Source organism: Tympanuchus pallidicinctus, unplaced genomic scaffold (assembly GCF_026119805.1).
Source record: "Tympanuchus pallidicinctus isolate F22 unplaced genomic scaffold, pur_lepc_1.0 scaffold31, whole genome shotgun sequence".
Taxonomy (NCBI): domain Eukaryota; kingdom Metazoa; phylum Chordata; class Aves; order Galliformes; family Phasianidae; genus Tympanuchus; species Tympanuchus pallidicinctus.
In genome coordinates this window covers 2,183,712-2,198,465 of record NW_026294749.1, presented here as the reverse complement: position 1 = coordinate 2,198,465, position 14,754 = coordinate 2,183,712, and the positions used below count along the sequence as shown (strand labels likewise).

The window sequence follows — 14,754 nt, the reverse complement described above, 5'->3', positions numbered from 1 at the left end:
GGAGGAGCTCATCAGCTAGATATTCCCAGAGCATATTGAGGGAACTGGGCTGAGTTGAATGTTTTTGCTTAAAGAATTTCAGGCCAGTATCTCCACTATTGCCAGAGCATGTCAGAACTGAATCTGCACACAGCAATCAAGCATTTCTGGGGCTCGAGTATGTGTGTTTGTATGAACACTGCTTGTCTAATAGCTGCTTAGCTCACCCTGGAAAGGAAAAGGCTGGATGCTGATCCAGTGATTATTTAACATGAATAAAGCAGAGGCTTGAATAGTGCTGATTGTCTAAAACACTGCAGTGTGGAGTCACGCAGTCACGTGTGTTCAACTCTGGGATCAGTAGGAGTGCATTATCATCTGCATTCTGTGTTCAGTCCTCTGATCCTAAATCAACTGGTAGCCTGGTGATCAGGGCACCCTGCCTGCAAGTGAGGACACTTTTTTGCACTCAAGCTGTGTAGGTTTTGCCCAATCTGGATGTGCATCCTGAACACTGTGCCCTTTGTGCAGTATTTTCCTAAAGGCTGCAGTTTGCATGAAGAGTTGAATGCTCCATTTCCCTGCATGACATTTTAGTTACCATTTAGCCACTCCATTCTGGAGAATTTATAAGAATTTTTAAGACTGCCAAAATAAAGCTGGCTATTTAGATATAAATATTTACTCTACCTGAAATCCTGCGAGAGAGGGAAGAGTTAAGATGTTGCTTCAGTCAGGATCTGTGGCGGTCTGTGAGGCAATGAATACTTTTGGAAGTGTAGAAATGGTTGCACCTCCCTTCTCTTCCCAACATCCTCTTCTTGTATTAATGTGCCTGTTCCCTCATTTATTCCCATTTCTTTTCTCCATCGCTGCCTTTCAGAATTATAGAGAGAGATGAAGGGAGAGAGGCCAATTCAAAACCACGGTTAGTTGGTGCATGTCCTAAAACATGAAGCCCAGTGTGCTTTTTTCCAGTGGTCCCCTTCACAACATTTCTGCAAGTATGTAGGAATTGTAGGAAAGAATAGAGTCACAGTGCATTGACGAGGGCCACATTGAAATAATTTTACAGTTTCCTCATCTTTTTACTCTATGAACTAGGGAATTAAGAGAAGCTAATCTCAAAGATTTGGCTGAAAAGGAGAACTGAGGTAGGCTGTTGGTGTCAGCCATCCTGTCATTCAGCCTAATAACCTGCAGGCCCTGCGCTGTACCAAGCTTATTATGTTCTAGGAACGGAGGAAGTTTGGGCCACTGCAAAGCTGCTTGGAAGCTCTGCTTGTAATTATTTTATTTACTGAAACTGTTGTTTTGTAGTAAAGAGTAGAAGTAGCAGATTGTGTGAGATCAGAGATCAGTAAAGACATAATGCAAGACAGTTATCTGTATATATGCATTTTATTTTAACCAATGTAATTGGTTACTAAAACTGTCATTAGCAATTCCAGTTTTTATCTACATGACTTGGATTAAATGCATCGATCCATTCCCTTTGCAATCCTTATCTATATTTTCGACTGCAGGTATGGTTACTTAGGAGTGCTTTAGGAATGCCCACAACTATGACACATGCAGAGTAAACCAGTTGCCAGCATGCAGTCATCCTGTGTAGAAGAAAGTTAGGATAAAGAGTACAAAACCATATTTAGAACTAGAACTAAATGTTTATGTTGCTATTCACTTTGAATCTGACTGATACATACGCAGTGCAAGGTTTCAGGAGTGACATATGCCTATCTTCTTTTACATGTTCTCTAAGTGTGCACGTTTTTCATACCTGGAATATCCATCTCATTTTCTTTCTTCAGAAATCTATTGAACACTATTATGTTTTGTTGTATGGTTAAGAAATGTTCTTGCCACATATCTGAAACTGTTGTTACCTGTTTGGCTGAGTATTTAGGAGAAATAAGAAAGCAGTTAATAGTGATAATTACTGTGCTACAAACTACAAAGATTGGCCAAAAATACAGGAAAATTACAAAAGGGTGCCCAAACTGTGTGGACACTCTGTGGTATCTGCTGCAAGATCCTGTTTAGTAAGAGGGAGTAGAGTTTCAAAGGGGAGAAAATATGGGAAAGAAAAAAGTGCTCTTGGTTTTGCTGTGCCACGTGGAGGAGAGGAAATAATGGCTTACTGTAAACAGAATGGTAGAAACAATGTGTTGCAGCATCAAAACCCCTGCCTGACTTGCTGGCTACAAATAGGTTGGTCTCTGACAAATGGTCATTAAAAGTTTTCTGATAAAACAAGTCGCTTTTCTTGGGCATTCTAATGAAGTCACCTTTCATCCCCAGCTTTCTCAGTGTGGATGTGAGGTTGTGTCTTTCTGTCTATTCTGTTGTATACCTGTGATCAGTTTACTCTGTAGTTTGGTACATCTAGGCATTCACACTTATGCTGGTTAAAAAAACAGTACAGTTTAAAATCAGTGCTCGACTAAGTCCAGTTATTTACTCTGTGGGAAGTTCCATTCAGCCTTGTCCTACAAGAGAGGAAAGGAGAATAAGTATCAAGTGATTTCAATAGACCTGTGAGTGACTGGAGTATAAATAATATTTAAAAAGGGTTTTTCTTGTTCCAGTTACTGATGGTAAAATAAAAACCTTACAAAGTATTGATACATTTGCATTTAGTTCTAAAATAGGTTGTATTGTTGCTGGATTTTTTCTGCATCCAAGCCTCGAGTGCTAAAAATACACCAGCACTGTAACATTCCTTATCTTTATTATTGCACACTCTCTGCCATTTCTGCTTGTCGTGAGGTCAGTCTACCACAGAGGTGGACACTACTGTGAAACTCATGAAGAACAAGGAGGTTAAGAGTAGTCAGGATTTATATATGAAGGGGAAGTCATGCTTAGCCATCCTGATTGCCTTCTAGGATGAGGCAGCTAGCCAGCTAGCCTCTTTGATGAGGGGAGAATACTCAATGTTGTTTACCTTGACTTTAGAAACTACGTTTAATACTCTTTCCTGTGAGGCTGCCTGAAAGCCTGCCAGGCTGACAAATGATGGGATGGATAAGTGAGCCCAGCCAGGCCCAGAGAGTTGTGATCAGTGGCACGAAGCCCAGCTGAAGGCAAGTCTGGTTAACACCAGTACTATTTATACATTCATTAATGACCAGGATGCTGACACAGAGCATCACCCTCACCAAGTTTGCAGACAGTACAAAACTTGGCTGATACACCATCCAACCAGAAGGATTTTGCTGCCATTCAGAAGGACCTGAACAAACTGGAGAATTCCAATTCTTAACTTTTTTTTTTTAATTAAATTTTTACACCCCATATGCAAGCATTTATCCTCGAGTCCTTGCTATGCTGACTATTCCATCCTGACAATAACTTCTTTGTGTTTTTACTTTTATTGTGTAGTTTTCACTTGTGTGCTTTTCCACACCTTAGTACATTTCTTTGTAAAGCTGAGTCAGTAGCATGCAGCAGGGCTGAACCAAAGTGGGTCCTCAGTGACAGACAGCTGAACCCTGAGCTGGGGGTTACAGGTGATGGAGGGCACTGAATTTAGAAGCAGCATGGTGTACAGAGAAGGTGTAGATATACTTCGTTGGGTGGAGGTGTGTTTCCAAATAGACTACCTTTTGTTGAGGTGTAGGGTAAGCTGTAATTACAGGTGGAATTTTGCTAAGAGTATATGTTTGTACAGTACTTCCCTCCAGCATTCAGATCTTGTTGCTTGAAATAATGTTCTGTCACGTGTGGTAGCTGGATATCATAATGGCTACGAAACTTTATGCGATTCCTATAGGCAAAGGAAAGCACAGCTGCTGCCCTCCTAAGCTAATGGAAGAAACTGATGTTATTAATACAGCAGTGGATGTTTGGAAGCCACTCTTTTGGGCTATTTGCTCTGGTCAAACTTTTATTTCAGCCCCTTCCAAGGGAGGCTGATAGTGCAATAAGCAGTGGTTAAAAGTGGAAAACTGATTGCTTACAGTGAAAGAAAGTTCAGATCACAGAATCACAGAATCGCAAGAGTTGGAAGGAACCTCTTGGAGATCCAGTCCAACCCCCTGCTAAAGTTTCCTGCAGCAGGCTGCACAGAAAAGCACAGGCAGGTCTTGAATATCTCTAGAGAAGGATACTCCATAAGCTCTCTGGGCTGCCTGTTCCAGTGCTCTGTCACCCTAAAAATAAAGAAGTACTTCCTAGTGTTTTTGTAGAATTTTCTGCATCACAGTGTTTGGCCGCTGCCCCTTTTGCTGCGCACCACTGGAAAGAGTCTGGGCCCGTTCACTTGACTCCTGCACTTTAGATATTTATAAATAATGATGAGATCCACCCCTCAGTCTTTTCCTCTCCAGGCTGAACAGTCTGTGGTGTCTCAACCTTTCTTCCTATGGGAGATGCTCCAGGCCCCCAATCAACTTTGCAGCCCTCCGCTGGACTCTTTTCAGCAGTTCCCTGTCTTTCTTGAACTGAGGAGCCTGGAACTGGGCACAGTACTCCAGATGTGGCCTTACCAGGGCGGAGTAGATGGGGAGGATCATCTCGCTCGACTTGCTGGCCTCACTCTTTTCAGTTCACGCCAGAATACCGTTGGCCACCTGGGCCACAAGTGCACACTGTTGGCTCATGGCCAATCTGTTGTCTACCAAGACACCCAGCTTTTTCTCCTCAGAGGTGTATTCCAGCAGGCTAGCCCCTGATGTGTACTGATGCATGCAGTTATTCCTCCCCGTGTGCAGCACTCTATGCTTTTTCTTGTTGAAGCTCATCAGGTTCCTCTCCACCCAGCTCTCCAGCCTGTCCAGGTCTCACTGAATGTCATTTCAGTCTCCTGGCCTGTCAGGCACTCCTCCCAGCTTCATACTGTCAGCAGACTTGCTGAGGATGCACTCTATTCCTTTATCTAGATTATTGGTGAAGATGCTCAACAAGAACGGGCAAATACCTTAACTCTGTTATCTCATCACAGGTTTTGATTTATTTTGGTGTGTCTAGTAAATGAATAGGATAACATGTTGAACAACAGTGTTTTCAGTGTTGTATGAAATGTAGTGGGAGTAAGACACTGGTTAATTATTAGAGTGTTTCAGCACCTTGTCATTAGTGGTGATGTGATGGTTGGTTTGAAACAGCAAGAGCAGAAATGTGTGTCAGCCATTCATTGTATAGGATGCTCTAAAGGAGCTAGGTGAGTTAGAATCTTGCATAGCACAAACACAGTTCCAAATTCATTTATTATTGTAAATGTAGATCATGGCAAAATAATGAAGTGAAGCATGCATAAAAATCTTATTGGTGTTTCTGTCAATACCAGGACTATCTTAGCTGAAAGGCACTCGTAAGTTACAAATCATACATTTATCAGTGATCCAGGTAGCAAGGAGACTGTGCAGATGTTGGCCAGGAAACAGATACAATTACATTAAATTGAAAATGGAAAGCAGATTTGAATTGTTTAGATCGCATTTCAATAAGAGGTAGCAATAAGGGATGTTGCTGTAGTTTTCTTGGTCTTATTGCTGGTTGGGATGCTTATCAACCTCAGCCTTGAGCATTCAGAGAAATAAGGACAAAATGCAAGGTGAACAGAGGTTAGCAATTATACATCAAGCATTTGCTTTCCATGAAAGGCAATTTCATTAACGTAATGGAAAGAAGCAATAGAGAGACAGTCTTTGAGGCACATGGTGGTGTCTGGGTGCTGCCTTACTTAAGAAAAAAGACATATACTTCTAGTACTTATGGCTATATGGTTGAAGGCTGAGCTTTTAACACTACAGTTCATGTTTTTCCTTTGAAAAATGAACTTTGGGAGTGAGGAATAATTCATTCTACTGGGCAGCAGAGTCTGCCAAAAAACAGGATTGTTTTGGATTTGTTATGTCTGATGAAGAAGTGGAAAGGGTGATCAGCCTTAAATGTCAGAGCATAGTTGATAGCTGTACTTGTGAGTGTTGTAATTACAGCTGTAGCAGCAGCTGCCTCAGTGCCTTTCTCATCAACTGCAACAAAAGACTGATGAATGACTTTGGAAATAGACAAATCCCTCTTATCAGTCATCCCGCTGAAATCAGCGTTGAGGCTGAAGGCACTTGTCATGCCCATGTTCTTCAGAGTATCACGGAGGTCATATCTGTCCTCCAGAGAGAACTTAGGCAGGTGCAGATCCACAAGAGTTTCTGTCATCTTCTTTGAATCAGCCCATTCCAACAGCTTCTCAAAGGTGAGTTCTCTTTCCAGCTAGTGTTTAAGAGGAATTTGATAGTGGCAAGGATAAACCAATAATTAATAAACCAATCATTAATGATGACTGTCTTTTTCTAAATCAATTTTTAAAACAGTTTTTTAAATGGCATATTTAACATTCAGCTGAAAAACACAAAATATAAATTGCTTTCACTGATGACCAGAGAACAGGCTGCAAAGCAAATGTGATGCATAATGCTGCAACTTTTTGAGTGCTACTTCTGCCAAATTAATTGCAGAAGAAAGAAAGGGCCATATGGTCATCAGTCTGTCCTTTTTGTTCTGATGACTGAGTGGTGATACAGAATGGATGTAGCATAACTTACCTGCTCAAGACCAGTAGTGCCATCTTTGATGTCGTCAGGAAGTAGGATGAACATACTGAGTTCACGTTTCACATATGGAAGTTCGATCATTTTGAAGTTCATTTTTTCCACGATAAGAACTGGAAATGTATTTTTCATGTACATCATCTTCACGAGCTTGGACTTATTCTGTAAGGTATTTATTTATCAGTTAGAAATTATTCCTTGAAAAAAGGAAGTCCTTGTATAGAGGAAACTTTCAGAAGCAATTTCTGTAACAGAGATTTGACATTCTTTTTCCAGGGCTTTTCTTGACTGGACAGTATTGCTGATCTTGTCTCTTGTCCCAGAGTATTTTGCTGGGGACTGAGCTAACTGATTTTCTCTTTTCCCCAGAGCATGCACATCAGCCCACAGAGGGGAGAGGAAGGGAGCCAGAAACATCAGCAAGAATTAGGGGGAGGAAGCATTCATGGCATACAGCCACCCAACACCACAGCAGTGAAACAGCTCTGGTGTAAGAGGATAAATGTTATGCAGCCTTTTTGTGATCTCCTCTCTATGGCAACATTACTTCTAATCTCACTCAGCCATGCACCCATCCAGTGGAGCTGTGCTGCTGCAGCCATATTCACAGTTGGACTGTGCAGCACAGAGGTGTGGGTACTGTGCTCATCCATAGCATGGCATGCAGTTCCTGTCCAGGAAGCACGGACTCTCAATATCTGATTTTTACAATCTAACTCTTATACCTCAGTTTTGCAGAAAGGCTTTAAGTGACTCTAGCATTTTTGGAAACTGTGTTCCATCTGGATCTAGTTATCCTTTGCCTGAGCAGCATCTTAATTTCCATAAATGTTGGTGAGCTGACCACTGACACATTTTGCTGTAAACAACTTTTCAGAGAGTCTGTTTACCAAAGAATGGCTAAAGGATGGATGAAACAAAAGATGGTAACAGTAGGTGCAGTGTCCAGTCTGCTTGCTGTAAGGACACCAGAGGAGCTTACCTTGCTCAGGCGGAAGGGTTGCATAGATGTGTGTCCTGCCTGAAATTTCACTTCCCATTCTGCCTTGAAGTAAATGGCATTGACCAAAATCAACCTGGTCATGCTTTTCACATCATCCGAACTCAGCAAATTCTTGATTTTACCTTTTAAAATCAGAAAAGTCAGGCTGTACTCCAGTGTAACAAAGTGAGGGAATGTTTTGATTCTTTATCCGCTCTGTTCAACTCCTTACTGAAAAAGTGCAAGCCTCAGTGCCCTACTCCCTGAATTACTTCCCTGACATAAACCAGTTAGTCTGTTTGATGTTTGCTGCCCTGTTCTCCTGGCTAGCTGACTGCAATTGGCTTCTGCCTCAAAAAATGCCACAGTCTCATGGCAAGCAACTGGAAGCAGACAGCCATCTACTGCCCATACTAGAAGGCATGACCTGGATGCTACAGTCACAAGTGTGAGAACAGGGTCCCAAAGAGGGCATTAGGAAGAGGAAGGATGTTGGGGTTGAGCTCAACTTACTGTCTGTTTGTTTTTCCACCCAGGTGTTGATTTCCTTTCTGGTTTGTTCTGGTGCTGTCTTAAAGTTAACCTTGTGTGGCTCTGCTTTATAGTATTTCTTACTGAGCTGCATATATGTCTGGAAAATGGCATATAAAAAGAAAGAAACAAAGAAAGAAGGAAATATTCTGTACTGTACAATATTTTTGTAGTCCAGAAAGTAATTTGTTAGCTCTTGGACTTCTTGTTAACTTTTTGCACATAGGCAACTGCAGAATGTAGTCTTTTGCTCTCTACTGAGCAGTGAGTTAACGTTTAAGAAATAACCAAAGGACAAACATTTCCCTTCTCTTATTCTGTCATTCCCACTTTTATTTGGCGAAGGAAAGAAGACTGTGCACATCCCCTGGATGTGCTTATTTCAATATCTCATTTTCAATTGTATGTATTGAGATTCCTAGTGATAAAGCTGTACTGCATGAAAAGGGGTCCTGCATTACAGCCAAATGCGTTCTTATAAACTGGGAGAAGCCCAAATGGTATTTTCTAGTGAAGTTTATCTGGAAACCAAGACTCGTCATCTGTGGCATTTATGGACAGCTTCAAAACTGTTCTATTAATAACAAGTGAATACAATGAATACAGTGCAAAACTTTTTTTTTTTTTGGCAATTTTTCTTAATCCTCTTTGAAATAAAACCATTCAACTTACAGGCAGCAATGGATAGGTTTTTTCCACATAGATACGGTTGGCACTTCTCAGTGAGTAGGTGTTTCTGGGTTTGTTGAAGGCTGTCAGGAGCTCTTTGAATCCAGAGTGGATGTTTTCAGCTTGCTCATGCTCAGGGTCCTTGGAAAGAGAAACTGTACATTTACCAGTTGCATTTTTTTGCATGAAGTTTTTGAAACACGCTAAGGGATAGATGTTGGGGTGGAATTTCTGTTCCTCTCTCTTACTTTTTATCTTTCCAAATTTGCCACTGCTGCAGTTTGCAGGGCTCCATTTATGACCTGATTAACTGATTCACCATATTGCAGACCTTCCAGACTATCTCAGTGACTTGTGCTTCTATACTTTTGAGTCTGAATGAGTGAAAGGAACTGAAATTGGATGTGTTGCAAAGTAATAGTGGGTTTTATACTTTAAATATAAAGAGAGCTGTGAACAAGAAATAGTGGACTCTTAAAACTGTTTCCAGACATTTTAATTCTTATCTTGTGATTTCAGGTCTAACAGATACCATTCTTCTTCTTTTTGGTCTCCCCCGAGAAGGTCTGGCCACAGAAGAGCTTTCAGCTTCCACACCTTTAGCGAAATGAAGAACCTGCAAATAGAGTTTCCAGAGGTAAGAAGTTGGCATGAAAGAATTTGCACGACCTAAAACCTAATAGAGATAAAATGGTTGTCTTGTTTGTCTCCATATGGTAACTCACTGTGCTATCTTCTGATCTAACTGGGGGGACACTGGAGCTGTAGTACATGTAAATCCCATACAGTAACAAGGAATAGTGTTGCTTCCCTCTGTAAGCATCATCACAGTACTTTTGTCTGCGCATTACAAGGCTGAACTCCCTTCCACAGCCATTGCAATCAGCAATGGCAATGCATTTGTGCAAACCCAAATGTAGTTTTTCCCTATGACAATGGCACAGGGCATCCCAATAGCAATTACTGGGTAGTGTTGAGCATCATAGCTTCAGGGAGCTACTTACCTTTGCCATCTCTCTTGCTGTATTGCCTTTTGCAGCCAGGTATGTCAGGGCGAGAGCAGATGATATACTCCAAGGGGAAAAGAAAATGTTTTTGTCCCTACTGGTCTCATTCAGCTTGTTGAAAAGATCAACTGTAAAGTTGCCAATTGATGCTGAAACCTGTTCCATTGCTACAGCCTGGAAAGAGGCAACAGACAGAACTGTAGTATTTGAGTGTCTAAAATGATGTGTGCAGTGCATATTAGTGAGAGATGTTACATTTGCAATGCAGTGCATAGGTACCTTTTGAAACTAATAGCCTAGCTGTATGTTCTGCACATACACTTACATGTACATACATGTGCCACCTGCTGGGAGCAGCAATTCCTTTTAGGTTTTTGTTATCCATCTCATAATTTCCGATCATTATAGATGTGTCCTCTTTTATAGATCTGCCCTTTTATTCATGTTTCTTTCTGCCTTTGGTTTTCAAAATTGTGTAGATTTGTAAGCTGCATATTTTGTTCATTTTCATTCCTAACTCATTATCAAAGTAATGTTCCCAGGGAAGTTTAGATAATTTTCATACATGGGACATCTGAGATTTTTACTACCTCATTTTGGATCTAGATAGAATTAGGAGCTAATACTGAGAATGTATTTAGGTGTAACTCTTGGGCTTATGGAATTTTTCTGGCTAGCAACCTATTTCAGACAATATAATGTATGACAAAGTTGTTATTTGCTTTTGGAGTGTTACCATTTTATTCACAGAGTCTAACTACAGTCTCTTCTTTACATTCTGGCAATTTTATTTTCCTCAGAAAATGGCAAATATCTATGTGTGTAAGCTATGAGCATTCCAAACTTTAACTTACCTGTTCAGTAGTACCTTCTTATGGTGTTTTCTGATAGAGAGACTGGAAAATATTGTTGTTATTGTTGTTATTATTATGTAAAGAAAGATTCATATTTATTGAATGGCACTGCAGAAATTGCAGGTCTGTCTCTGAAGTCTACAGATATTCATCAAGTTTTTGGCTATCAAACCACTTTAGTTTTTCAGGCAGTCGTTATCGAGTCTATACCAAATCTGTACCATAGAGTGACATTCTCTCCTTGGAGAACCTGACCAAATGAGCATCAGGATAGAAATCTATCTTACTCTACTCCTCTGAGTCCCTGTCCTGATCATGTATTCATACACCTGAAGTATGAGACTCCTTTATCAAACTGAATATTTTAGTTAGTAAGACAACTACTGTCCTGACAAGATTTTCCTTCTTGTGATCAGTTATGCTCCCAACTGTTTTCCTTAGTTCACACATTCATTTTCTGTAAGGCATGACATCTAGAAAAGCATATATAAGAAATGACTGCAGTATAACCCTGGTACGTTTTACTTCCACTGTCATGCAGGCTATAGATAACCATTTAAAAACATCAGAAAAGTTATTTAAATTGGTTTAAATGCTTACCTGTGATCCCGTGAGAGAGAAGACCTGAGTCTTGTCCTGTCAGGTTTTGTGTCTGCGTGTTAAGCAGTGAATAAATTTAGAAATATAGTAGTTTGCACTTCCCTTTCCTTCTCTCCGATGTCAACTCTGTTCCCGCCTACTCAAAGCTTCTCTCTAATGAATCCCAAAACCATCTCATACAGTTTTGTCTTCCTTATTGATCTTGTTACGTTGTAGTTCCTTGTTCATCTTGTTACATTTTTGTTTTAGGCATTTCAAAGGAACAAAGTGGATCATAATCTCATTTTAACTGTTACACCACAATTGTCACTAGGAGGACAGCAAAACAATTCACTCGTTCATTTCAATGATCTTCTGGTGTTGTGAAGACAACTGGCCTGTTGTTTAAAGTAAATAAATATAGTAAAATGATTACTAGATGAACCAGAATGCATGGTTTTGGTTTCTGAATTTAAGCAGGTATTGTAGGACTGGTCCAACTTTCCAGCCTTGTGAAGCCATGACTCTTTGTTTTTTAATAGAGACCTGGACAGTCTTGAGGATTGGGTCCATGTGAACATAAGGAGGTTCACAAAGGCCAAGTGTTAGGTGTTGCACTTGTACTGAAGCAATCCCAGATGTGTATTCGTACTAGGATAAGAACTCATTGAGAGTAGCCCTACTGAGAAGGACTTAAGGATCCTGGCAGATGAAGAACTTAACAGGAGCCAGCAGTGTGCTCTTGCAGCCTGAAAAGCCAACAGTATCCTGGGCTGCATCAAAAGAAGGGTGGCCAGGAGGGAGACGGAGGTGATTGTCCCCCTATATTCTGCCCTCATGAGGCCCCATCTGAAGTGCTGTGTCCAGGCATGAGGCCCTAGCACTGGAAATATGTGGACCTTTTGGAACGAGTCCAGAGCAGGGTCGTGAAGATTAGAGAACTGGAAGACCTCTTCTATGAAGATTGGCTGCAGAAGCTGGGATTCCTCAGTCTGAAGAAGTGAAGGATCAGGGGAGACCTGATAGCAGCCTTCAAGTACCTAAAAGAAGCTTATAAATAAGGAGGGAAATCAACTTTTTGCATGGGTAGATAGTGATAGTACGAGGGGGAATGGTTTTAAACTAAAAGAAGGTAGACTTAGATTAGATGTTGGGGAAAGTTTTCACTGAGAAGGTGGTGAGATGCTGGAACAGGCTGCCCAGAGAAGCTATGATGCCCCATCCCTGGAGATGTTCAGGGCCAGGTTGGATGGGACCCTGGGTAGCCTGATCTAATGCCTGATTTAGTCGTTGGCAGGAGGCTTGGAAATAGATGATCTTTGAGGTTCCTTCTAACCCAAGCCATTCTATGATTCTATGAATAAGATGCATCGGCGTAAAATGTCAAGAGCTTACAGACTGAATTAGGCTCTGAGAGTCAAGCTTCAGAGTGAAGATCATTGGGAGCACAGGCAGAGGCAAAGCCATTGAAGATGTAAGGCTGAACACCTTGCTTCTTGTGTTGGTGAAAGAATCTAATTGCTGGGAATAGCTGGGAAACACTTCAGAGAAAAACTGCAAAATACTGAGTGCACAGTACTTGTATGCCATGGAGGAAGGCAAGAACTGAAGCAGCCCCACTGGCAGAACTTGAGCAAGGAAGGAGTGAAAAAAATACAGCAGGGATAAATACGATAGTTGTCACTCTGCTGTCCCAGAAAACAGCAGGGCTGCTCTTGGGTGGGTAGGAGAAGGGGAAGGTAGTGGCAACATCTGTAAGAGTCTAAGGGATAGGGAAGGAAAGAAGAGGGAGGGAAGGAAACTATGGTTTGCCAAGCATTTTGCTGTAAGTCTGATTACAGGAACAGTGTGGGTCAAGTCTTCTGAAAAGTCATAGAAATCAGTGTTATGCAAGGCAGTGAAGAAATGTCAGAAATTAAACAAGTGGTGACGTTAGTACAATGAGAAAGGTTATTAAAAAAATTCAGGGTAGAAGAAAAGTCCACTGAATGATTGATCGGAGGGAAAGGCCAAGCTAGAGAGATTCCAAATCCTAAAGAAATAAGCTGAGAGCAAGCAAGCAAGCTAAGTGCCCCTGTAAGTCAAGCTGCACAGGTGCCAGAGAGGATGAGAAACTGAGGTGCTAAGGTAGAATGGATGTTGACAGAAAAAAGACAGAAGCTGGTTTATAGTCCAGTGCATGCCTGGAGCAGGCCCACAGGTAAATTAGGTCAGCTACAGCCCTTTCCTGAATGGGAAATCCTCAATTTTTCTAGGCAGTCTGCCCCAGTGTGTGCTACTTACCATGAGAAAATGTTTTTCCTCAATGCAAGATTCACCCTCTAATTTGGTTGCCATTGGCCTTTGGTAATGATCCAGCATTGCCAACAGGACATTCATTCTTTCATCTTTGCAACTACGCTTAAAATAGAAAAGGTGGATGACATTTGTTTCTGAGTTTGGTTGCGCACTGTTGGGGTTTTGTTTCTCGTTGGCCTCCCAGACATGACTTTTGTGTCTTTATTCCTGAGAAATATCAGGTAGTCCTTGAGTGACTTTTCCTTTGGGACATGAAGCCATTCTGTTAGGTGAAGCAGGACATGTCAGAAACGCCTCTGAGCATAGAGATCCTGTGATATGTTTCACAGCTGAGGCAGAAGGCAGTGCTTGTGAAGCTTTGTGAGGATACAATAGAGCATTTGCTTCGCAACACTCTCCCTATGTTCCTTCTCATTTGGGAAAGCAGAGCCAAAAGGAGCCTGGCCACATGGAATAATACAGAAAAGACCCACCATCAGTCAACACTCCTCTCTCTGCCAGAAAAAAGGTATCCTACCTTCTTGGGAAGGGATGTTTATAGTGAGATGCTGTCAATGTGTGCAAGTGCTGTGAAGAGGCCAGGTCCTTTTCTCACCATTCTGAATTCAGAGAAGTAGAATCAACACTTGTGTTCTTAGATGTGCATGACTGATTGGGAATTCCCCCTCCTTAGGAGTAAGAGCTGTGAAAGCAGTGAATATGTAGGGAAGAATTTGCATGCAGTCTTTCAGACAGCACTTGGGGAGTTAACATTACAGATTTGATTCTCCCAGTTGGTCTTGCCTTCAAGCATCAAAATAAGTGGCAAAGGAGTGTAAAGCAGTGCTGGGCTGCAACAGTGTTGAATGAATTAAAGGTTAGGACAAAAGAGAGCATTTCAAGGTATGTGTTTTATTTAACTCTGGTTCTGCATTGTTTGGTATTTGCCAATTTATGAGGGTCAGAGATTAGAAAGTACATGTGTTAGCTCCTTTGTGTGCAAGAGCAAACCGACAGTACCAGCAACACAGAGGATTTTGCAGCTTTGTTTCATTACCAGCCATGCTATGTTGTGAAGCTGATTTAAAACTGAAAAGGCTGTGGTAGAGGTGGCCTGGGACAGTTAGTTTTGAAGAGATGTGACAACTTTATACAGGAATGAGTTTCTCCTGCTTCTTTTCTTCTTATGTGCAAAAGGAATTGTATCGGGAAGTACTGTTTTAGATCAGCCTTGTCTGTTCTGCATTGTAGCAGTTCTGGTTTGGAAAGCACTGAAAAGACACATCCATGTTGTTCAGTGTGCAGTTTGGTGTTTTGTAGTG

General features: G+C 41.3%; 1 protein-coding gene across 2 annotated transcripts; it reads right to left on the bottom strand.

The window, feature by feature from the left end:
- Window positions 1–5,276: 5,276 nt before the first annotated feature.
- LOC128087747 (heterochromatin-associated protein MENT) lies at window positions 5,277–14,685 on the bottom strand. 2 transcript variants are annotated; one of them, XM_052697618.1, is made up of 9 exons: window positions 11,177–14,685; window positions 10,577–10,618; window positions 9,720–9,896; window positions 9,248–9,331; window positions 8,719–8,856; window positions 8,029–8,146; window positions 7,516–7,658; window positions 6,528–6,695; window positions 5,277–6,195 (listed from the first exon to the last, which is right to left on the bottom strand). In XM_052697618.1, exons 3-9 carry the CDS (start codon window positions 9,885–9,887, stop codon window positions 5,782–5,784), a joined length of 1,233 nt encoding a protein of 410 aa, XP_052553578.1. In that variant the 5' UTR covers window positions 9,888–9,896; window positions 10,577–10,618; window positions 11,177–14,685; the 3' UTR covers window positions 5,277–5,781. The 2 variants fall into 2 exon arrangements, with proteins under 2 accessions (XP_052553578.1, XP_052553579.1); XM_052697619.1 differs by lacking the exon at window positions 10,577–10,618.
- Between the last annotated feature and the right edge of the window lie 69 nt (window positions 14,686–14,754).

Coding starts and splice junctions, on each gene's coding strand:
- LOC128087747 (XM_052697618.1), bottom strand. CDS start 9,887: ATGGAACAGGTTTCAGCATCAATTGGCAACTTTACAGTTGATCTTTTC. Junction 8,147..8,718: donor AAACCTATCCATTGCTGCCT/GTAAGTTGAATG, acceptor GCCATTTTCCAG/ACATATATGCAGCTCAGTAA. Junction 6,196..6,527: donor GCACTACTGGTCTTGAGCAG/GTAAGTTATGCT, acceptor CTTAAACACTAG/CTGGAAAGAGAACTCACCTT.